General features: G+C 35.8%; 1 protein-coding gene across 11 annotated transcripts; it reads right to left on the minus strand.

Moving 5' to 3' along the window:
* Window positions 1–655: 655 nt before the first annotated feature.
* LOC113701199 (serine/threonine-protein kinase Nek6) lies at window positions 656–7,372 on the minus strand. 11 transcript variants are annotated; one of them, XM_027221741.2, is made up of 14 exons: window positions 6,711–7,371; window positions 6,120–6,186; window positions 5,773–5,838; window positions 5,590–5,636; window positions 5,257–5,302; window positions 5,095–5,175; window positions 4,881–4,923; window positions 4,747–4,796; window positions 3,208–3,289; window positions 3,053–3,102; window positions 2,877–2,950; window positions 2,694–2,745; window positions 1,579–2,622; window positions 656–1,212 (listed from the first exon to the last, which is right to left on the minus strand). In XM_027221741.2, exons 1-13 carry the CDS (start codon window positions 6,827–6,829, stop codon window positions 1,585–1,587), a joined length of 1,815 nt encoding a protein of 604 aa, XP_027077542.1. In that variant the 5' UTR covers window positions 6,830–7,371; the 3' UTR covers window positions 656–1,212; window positions 1,579–1,584. The 11 variants fall into 11 exon arrangements, with proteins under 11 accessions (XP_027077542.1, XP_027077550.1, XP_071909758.1 ...); XM_027221749.2 differs by lacking the exon at window positions 656–1,212 and having other exon boundaries at window positions 1,509–2,622; window positions 6,711–6,812; window positions 6,897–7,370; XM_072053657.1 differs by lacking the exon at window positions 656–1,212 and having other exon boundaries at window positions 1,509–2,622; window positions 6,711–6,821; window positions 6,897–7,370.
* Window positions 7,373–8,882: the final 1,510 nt, after the last annotated feature.

Raw genomic sequence — 8,882 nt, forward strand, 5'->3', positions numbered from 1 at the left:
TAACAAAGTCGTCCATATCTCCTATCCTTGGCGGAGCGCCTCCTCTTCCCTCATTAGCTGATGCCATTACATTGAAGCCCCCCTCCCACCATCCAGGGGCCAGTTATCTCTACTGATCGAGCCTCCAAAGCTGCCCACAATGGACGTCTAGCAGTCCTAGAATGCTTCCCGTAGAACACAGAGAAACATGTTCAAAGTTGTAAACCGAATTCAAGTGCTACTAATTTACTTTAGTTTTAGTGTTTTCCTGCTCAGACTTGGAAAAAAAAAACATTTGGTTTAGTGTTTCGATAACCTCTGTGTTGCTAGCATCTTATATGAGTTTTAGAAACAATGGTTGACTTTGTTACAGTGAAACTCAAATTGGCGAGGTAATTGTAATGTTGAAAACTGTTAAAGAAATGGAGATTTGGGAAAATTGTAAACATTCATATACAGTTTTCCCGAATCATATACAAAGAATTATGCCTATATACAAAGATGCAAAATTGTAAACTCAAATAGGCATATTTGTAGGAAAATTCATATACAAAGAATTATGCCTATATTTATAGGCTTATACAAAATGAATCTAAACAACTATTACATTGAACCTAGACTAGTTTATATAAAGAAACTTCTTAATTGATGCTAATCAGCTAATTGATACACTAAATTTCTATATTAATATATGGATTTACTTTTTATGCATTGATAGCACAGTGATTTTTTACACTAGTAGTTATGGATGTATGCTACATGTACATGATTTGAATTTTAAATTTGAATTCATATTATATAGTATGATTTAAACCTGTTAGTCTAAAAGAAAATTATACACTAACAGTGTATTAAAAAGTTATCCTTAACATATTTACATTAACAAAAATATAGGGAACTAATTGAAATTGTCCAAAATGTCAAAGTAGGATTGCAAAATTACCAAAATTTAATGAAGACATTACCACAGAATAAACTCTATCAGATAGCAGTGCCTATGTTAAATCTTGTTGGCATCCTTTCATATAATTGTTATATGATGCCAATTTTTGCGGCTGAAGTGTTTAACCAAGAAAATGCCTGCCCCGAGATGTGCTGATAAAACACAGGAATCAAAGTTATAGTGACATCTCAGTTTGCTCCTAGTTGACTTTGTATACCACCAAAACGCAGACACTGGTTGCAATGATCTTCACGAGCAGCAATACGAAGAAATGAAGCAGAGAGATTTATCTATGATCAAATAACTAAGCAGAATCATCATTCTGGCAAAGTAAACAAAGATTTAGCCAAGAAAAGCAATAAAACAGTCAGCTGAAGAGAACTAGCTATGGTAGTAGATCATTAGCTGGTTTAGATTTTAGCAATGTCAGGACTATGCCCAATTTTACTCCAAATAATCTTCTGAACTTCTCCAATTCTGCCTTTTGTCATTTTAAAACCATTCATATTCTGAGTATATCTCATTTTTGTTTTCTAGCCTTAATGAAGTCAAGTGATTTTCTCGTTTTCAGTGGCACATACCCTAGTTAGTCATATAAGAACTCATTCTTGTAATAGATATATTTCAGATAGCTAAGATAATTTACAGGAAAATACCAAGCTTCATGCCCCTTGTTTTTGAATATTAAGGAGTCCCTTTGTCAACCAAATTGCTGTTTCTCTTGATGATACAGCTTCTTCCCCAAATGGCTTCAACACCCCAGCAAGTTCTTCAATCCTTTCCCGCTTAAGTAGCTTTGCACAAAGTTCAAGTAATGATTCCAGGGCATCTGCTCTTTCTTGGCTTGCTGTATCTAATTTCATTCTGAGTTTGCTGATATGTAGAAAATTTTGCATGCTGATTGATGACGTTTCACCAACTTCCTGACTTAGATTGCTACTGTGAACATTTTCTGCTCTCATGGAGGACTGTTGATCATTTACTTTAGCTCCTCCTTGATCTCTTGAAAGTCCAGTTGAGGTGTTTTCTGTAACTGAAATCATAGAGTACGATTTTGAGAATTCCTCTCTATAATTTCTCGAGGATGGTCCTGGGTTATGTTCTAGAGCCACTGTAGCTTCTGGTGATGTTTGCTCTTCGTCTTCAAGAAGCCAATTAATGTATAGAGACACATGTGGCTTTTCCATTCTTCTGTGCAGTTCCTGTAAACCTCCAGCCTCAGATTCTCCATAAATTTTTTGAGGTGCATGGGCTAATTGTTCTGTATCTTCATGCTGATCAGTTAGAGTGCTGCTTGACGAGGTTCTGGAATTGAAACCTTTTGTTTTTCTTATGTAATTGTAGCCTGCTCTATCACTTCCATCAGTTTTAGGTATTTTCTTGAAAGAGCCAACATACTGCAACTGCATTGTTTCACTGCTGGCTTTTGGGATCTTGGATGCAGGCAGTTTAGCTCTGACTACATTACCTTGGAGCAGGTTGATATTTCTATTGACTGCTTCAACACCTTGCATCTGTTTTACCAGATTCTCCTTTCCAGATTTTCCATCCTTTCCTAACTTGGGCTTGCCAGACAGTTGACCCTGCGGTGCCTTGTGTTTTGAATTCTTTGTAGACTTTATTGGAACGAAGACTGGAGATAAGTTGTGGTATTGAGCAATGTATGGCTGTAAATGCGGATGCCTCAAGAGCTCTGCTGCCTAATGCATGAAATGAGTGAATTAAGTGATTGCTTTTAATATATTGGGTGATTGATAGTATTGCTACTAACCGTTGGTCTGTGTTCAGGATTTTTCCTAAGCATGCTTCTGATCAATTGCTTCCTGATGAGCAAGGGAACATTATCTCATCTTTTCCATTAGCCAAGCTAATAATTTTACAACAAAAATACCTTCTGCAAATACTGATAGGGAGTCATTGGAAGTATTAAATAATGAAAATGTTATTCACTTACAATGTGGTGGAATACACTGTTGGGATTGGAGATACTGTCGACTTAGTTATTCTGTTTACAAGTCCAGCCATATCCTGTTTCAGTAATGTTCTAAAGGGTCATTCTCTATGAATTTGACTAAGAAAGTGGCGGGTAATTAAAGAAAACTGACAGAGGTAGATCATGCTGAAACTTACAGAAGCTCTAAATGGTGGTTGGTGAGCAGCAATCTCAAACATACAGCAGCCTGAGAAGTTGGAAAACTCATTTGTGGTGAAACTTAGGGCACCAAGCTACCAAGCTCCCAAAGTTGAAGAACAAGTTTAATAGAGCAAAGAACTAGTGTAGTTACCTAGGGACCAGATATCAGATTTGTAGCCATAAGGTAAATCTGCAAGGAGCTCTGGGCACATGTAGTTTGGAGTGCCAACCACCTAGATGGTACACACAAGCAAAACCATTTAGATCCATGCAAGCTGCTAGTTGACCAAAATTTTTGTAGTCTAAATACTATATTAAGGAAGTCACATCAGATTAAAAGAAAGAAGGGAAAAAAAAAAAAACAGAAACTAAGTTACAGATGCAAATGCATTGTTTAGATCATTGGATAATTAAGATTTCAGGTTAAGTTCCTCCAATACCTCTGTGGTTCTTCAGTTTGGTTGATTAACATCATGGTTGACTAGAACTTCTTGATTCAATGTGCATTATGGTACGGTGCTTGCTTAGTCAACTAAGAAGATCAATTATAAGGAAGTGTTGGCCATAGGAATTGCTGGAATATGAAAAACAGCAAAGAAACAAAAAAAGAAGGCCCAGGAGATCTATTCCTTTACTACGAGCTCTACCTTCCAAGTACATATTTGTAGTAAACGCTGCCTATTCTGAAACCTCTTCGTTCTTCCCTTTGATTCTTTTTTAGCTTTTCTTCCCTTTGAATATTTGTTTACTAATTAATTGATTACTTGATTTGTAAGGGGACTTATATGTTTATCATTTTAGCCTTGAACCTGCAGAATAGTGCTGATTGTGTATGAATTTATCAAATACAGCTGATCTAACTATTCTGTCAACCATATTATGATGTTTCCATGTCTCAGATACTGCAAAATTAGAACAGTACACTTTTCGTCATTTGTGAATTAATCATTACCTTGAGTTCTGCTTTACATGAACAGATACGAAAATACAGACTGGTATGATATGTTGCAGAAAATATGAGCAGGTATATAGTCCCTCGTAATAGCAAACAAGTGGCACATTTTTCCTCTTTCTTGGTGCCTTCTGTTGAAGTAGGAAGGGCATGAAGGGAATAAAGGATTTCATTGTAATCTTTCTGGATCAATGGAGAAGGTTATAACAAGAATTATTAACTAGCCAGGAACCATATCTGCATTTCATATTTCACGGCTGATCTCCATGATAGTTTTCATCATCCCGTTGTACACTGAGCACAGAAGAAAGATTGTGCCGGCATACTAGTGAACCAATTTTTCTAATTGATGTTTTCGTTCATGGTTATATGGGACAAAGTAGATAATTTTTTTTACTGTGTTGTACTTTTATGCCCATAATAAGCATATCTATGAGAACATTTCTGATAGATGATAAAATCCAAGTCCTCTTTCAGGTGCATTTGTAATTTTAACCTGTGCAATTATCTGACAGAAGCATCAATTTCTCCCCCACTTGGCAATCTAATGTACAAACTTTGCTTGTCAGATGATAGCATGTCAAATAGCACATTCATCTTTCCACTCGTTTTCTTCGAGTTATGAGGGTTCTACCTTAACAACCTTTACTACTCTAATTGTTGCACTTAATTCTTGCAGACATTCATCTGACATATTAGAGCAAGGCCTAATAGAAAGGGAAAGAAACAAGTCCTTACTGAAGAAGTAAGACCATCTTTGGTTAGAAGTTTTGCAAGTCCAAAGTCACCTGCATACAGGTTGAAAGATGTGTGAAATGCAACATGATGGCTGGCATGTTCCAGAATTTTCAAATTTTCTTTTTCTTCATTACCCAGCCTGATATCATGGCCTCGTGTGAGGAAAATATTTGAGCACTGCAGTGAAGAACAATACACTCTATTCAGCATTTAACAGTACATATTTCATGAAGAACATTGCACTCTATTCAGCATTTAACAGTACGCTTTTCATGTTTAATTTGACAAACAAATGAGAACTTAAAGCTGCAGCCTTATGTTTTTCAGGATAATCAGAACACAGCATACCTTGATATCCCTGTGAAGTATGCGATTTGAGTGAAGATAGTCCAGAGCTATCAAGAGCTGAGTCATCCACTTACAGAGCTTCTACAAGGGGAACAAGCATCAGGCATGCACTAATTTTAAGGCCTTAAAGTTTCTAGCTAGATGATGTTTAACACTTCTTACCTCTTCAGGAAAGAAGGTCCCCCCAGCTTTCTTGACCATCTTAGTCCTGCAAAATCAGCAAAATAGTTGTGTCAGCAAAATTTGAAAGCACCATCTAATACTAGTGCTCTGAATAAGAGAAGAATCATTGTAGTAATGACATTATGGCCTTGTAGGAGCAGTAAATTGATTTGGAAGTACAAGAAATGGTCATAAACTGCTCTCTCAAGCAGTATAAAATCAATTATATCGAGTTTGCAGTTTCTTCATATGTTAATGGCTAAAAAAAATCACTGATATAAATCCTTGTGCATTCAACTGCTAAAGGCTTTATTCGATGTAACTGCAACTTACATGTCTCCACCTTCACAATAACTTGTGACGATACATACAGAGGAATCCTGGTTCAATTCAGAATTCGTTTAGTTTTAAAAGAAATTGAGCTAATCTGACCTGCATGAAATTTTTATGGACCTGGGAGGGAATTATTGGCTAATTGAAAATCAAGACATCTTTTAAGAAGGTATTTCAACTTACCTTTTCCACCCATGCATCTTTGTATTGTACAATATGGGGATTATTCAGCTTTGCCATCAAATTCATCTGCAATAATTGGCCTAAAGAAGCATAAGAACGACCCCCAAAAAAAAAAGGGAAGTTTACTAGTCGGTTAAGAAGTAGTTAACATTAGCCGAAATCATCCAAAATTATGCAAAAAGGAAAAAAAGAAGAAAGAAAACACAGTGGTCCCGATGATTAATTATAGTCATCTAGCTGGTAATGATTTCTTCTTCACTAATAAAAACTTGAAGCGGATAAGAATCTCAGTCACTACAAGTTATTTAGTACATTAAGAAATGAATGCTGGAAGTGTTTAGTATAACCTCTTGATGTGCAGTTCGCTGAAATTTCACCGTTTCTTTAGCTAGACGAATTTTCTTCAGCACATACCTAAGAATAAGAAAAACCCCAAAAATGAACAGAACTCCCATAGATTTCGTTGGAGAAGATAGAAAGCAAGATAGTCAATTTTTCAATATCTACATAGTAGTTCCTTTTCGTCATCCTCTCAATTAACTAATTAAATAGTCCCCAACTTACAACCGCTCCCCCCCCCCCAACCACCCATCCCCAACTCACCCTAAAAAAAAAAAGGAGGTTCATCTCTAAGACCCTAAAATAGAAATAGGGAAGGTTCTGCATGCACAAGAAATATAATTATGCTGATTCCTTACCCACCCCAAAAAATAAAAATGAGCTGCAATTTAAAAAGAAATTTGTTGTAATAACATACTAAGCCGTTTCAGTATTATGGTTAAGAACTATTGATTGGACATCAACAACTTAATGATTTACCTGAAAGAGAATACACAGACAAATAATAAAGATGAATAGACAAAGCATTATTAGTTCTAGGGGACAGCAATTTACATATCAAACAATGCAAAAAGAGAGAAGCTTATTAAGTTTTGTACTTCTTTTTCTCTATCTTGTGATGAACAAGTAACGCTGCTCCAAAAGCACCTCTCCCAATCTGCTCTATTACTTCGTAATCTTCCATCTTTGATTTAGCTTCCCTGTTGACACTTTCCATGAAATCCCTCTCAAGGCAAAGCTCAGAAAAGGCAACAGGAAATATAGCTGAAGGACTTGAGCCATACTTGAGTGGGATGGCTACTGAACTTCCCTTTTTATAGAAATACGTATTTGCTATGGCACCACCTGAGCATCAATGGAATTCAAGGCAGGTTTCAGCACTCAGAAACAGAAGGAAATGAAATCACAGTAAAAATCTGGTGGAGCCGGATTCTGTTATATCAGTGTGAATCATAAAAGCACCGTGAAGAACAAACACTAGTGCATTTAATGGAATACAAACATGTAGGCACAACACTATAATTATAAATGTGAAGTATTTTAAAGATAATCAAGAAAAGTGTGATGATGAATTTCGATTCAAACCCATGAGTTGAAGGCAAGGAAGGATTACACCTCTATGAATTTTGATTGAAAAAGGAGGGAAGATTTGAGGCAAAAGCAAAGTACTAGTGAAAGAAGGGAAAACCCAAAAAAGTTCTTTGTGACGGGTATGCAAAGGCTGCAATTTAAACAAAAGGCTTAGTTTGCTTGCTTCTTTAGATTCTTTGCATGTTATGATTGCCCCATTTGGTTGGTAGGTCATACTCATCAACTGAAAATGGGAATCCTGGATAATTTTGGTGTAAATGACTTTTTTTGTTTGATAAAAAGCAAAATTCATTAAAGTTCATTAAAGGATTGATAGAGATCATCTGATTTGATTTGCGTCACTGTCCTAATGACAGGTTAAACATGCATTACAAATCACATTTTTGCAATTTACCAAATATAATAAATCTGAAAAACTATAAATAGATTGAAAAAATACAAAAAAATTCAAAATCTTCCAATAAGATAGATAAAAATTTTGTATTGACAGTCTCTTCTATGTCTGTTGGAAGCACCATATCTGCTTCTCATTGGCTAACTTTAATCAAATGTAAAGTTAACGTTTGAATATCATGATATAGGTAAATTTGGGTATGGATATGTTTAAAATTCAGGAATAAATGAAAGTGAATAATGTTCCATTTGTGAGGTTAACCACGAACTCATACTAAATCAGAATAACTAATTGGTTGAGAAGTATTTAAAATTCTCAAAATAATAACACTTGTAACTTTGGTATATTGTGAATTTTAAATGCTGAAGTCGTCATATAGAATATGTACTTGTATTACTCATATTAATATTCATTTTGAATTTTGACTAGTACAAAAATTTTGACTGTCTAACATATGAATTTTGTACATGCTAATATGACAATTATGAGCCCCGCGTGAATGGTCCAGCGGCAGCGCCTCTCACCAGTGAATCTTGAGGTCACAAGTTCGAGTCTCCGCTCCGCTGGATTCCTCCGCGCACTTAACGTGTTCGGGCCGGGTTGGGGCGCCGGGCCCGGGCTGCAGGGGATTAGTCGAGCCCCGTAAGGATTGACCCGGACACCCCTGTGTCGACAAAAAAAAAAAAAAAAAAAAATATATATATATATATATATATATATATATAATATGACAATTATGAATACTAACTCTCATGAGCCGAATTATGTAGTTTTTTTTTCTAATACGAAAAATGGTGAAATTTAAGAAGTAGAGATGGCGAAATTTAAGAAGTAAAGATGGAGAAGGGAGATTTAAACTCTGAATCTCTAAATACTGAAATCAGAGCCTCAAGTGCCTTAAATGAAACCTTAAGTTTTGCTGAAGGATGACCTAAGGGCGTAAAAATATTACTAGTACAAACAGAACTATTAATGTGTCTGATTTGCTGAATGGGCCTACATGCCTTCTGACGTTTCACCGGAAATGAAGAGATTCATCCGGCAGGGTCCATACATTAGGCTGCCGAACTAATGAAAGGGTATCTGTCTATCAATTTGATTGGTTTGTTGGCAAGCAGTTTAGGAATAGTTTATTTGATTATGTAAGAAGCGTACATTTGGATTTCAATTAGCGTTGGTAAACATATTTTGTCCTCTTTTCGTTGGTTGTTCAAATGGTGACAGAAAATAGTTAAAAACTACAAATATATTATATTGTCGTCCTGGCACTTTCATTGGCTAGTCG

This window comes from Coffea arabica, chromosome 1e (assembly GCF_036785885.1).
Source record: "Coffea arabica cultivar ET-39 chromosome 1e, Coffea Arabica ET-39 HiFi, whole genome shotgun sequence".
NCBI lineage: Eukaryota > Viridiplantae > Streptophyta > Magnoliopsida > Gentianales > Rubiaceae > Coffea > Coffea arabica.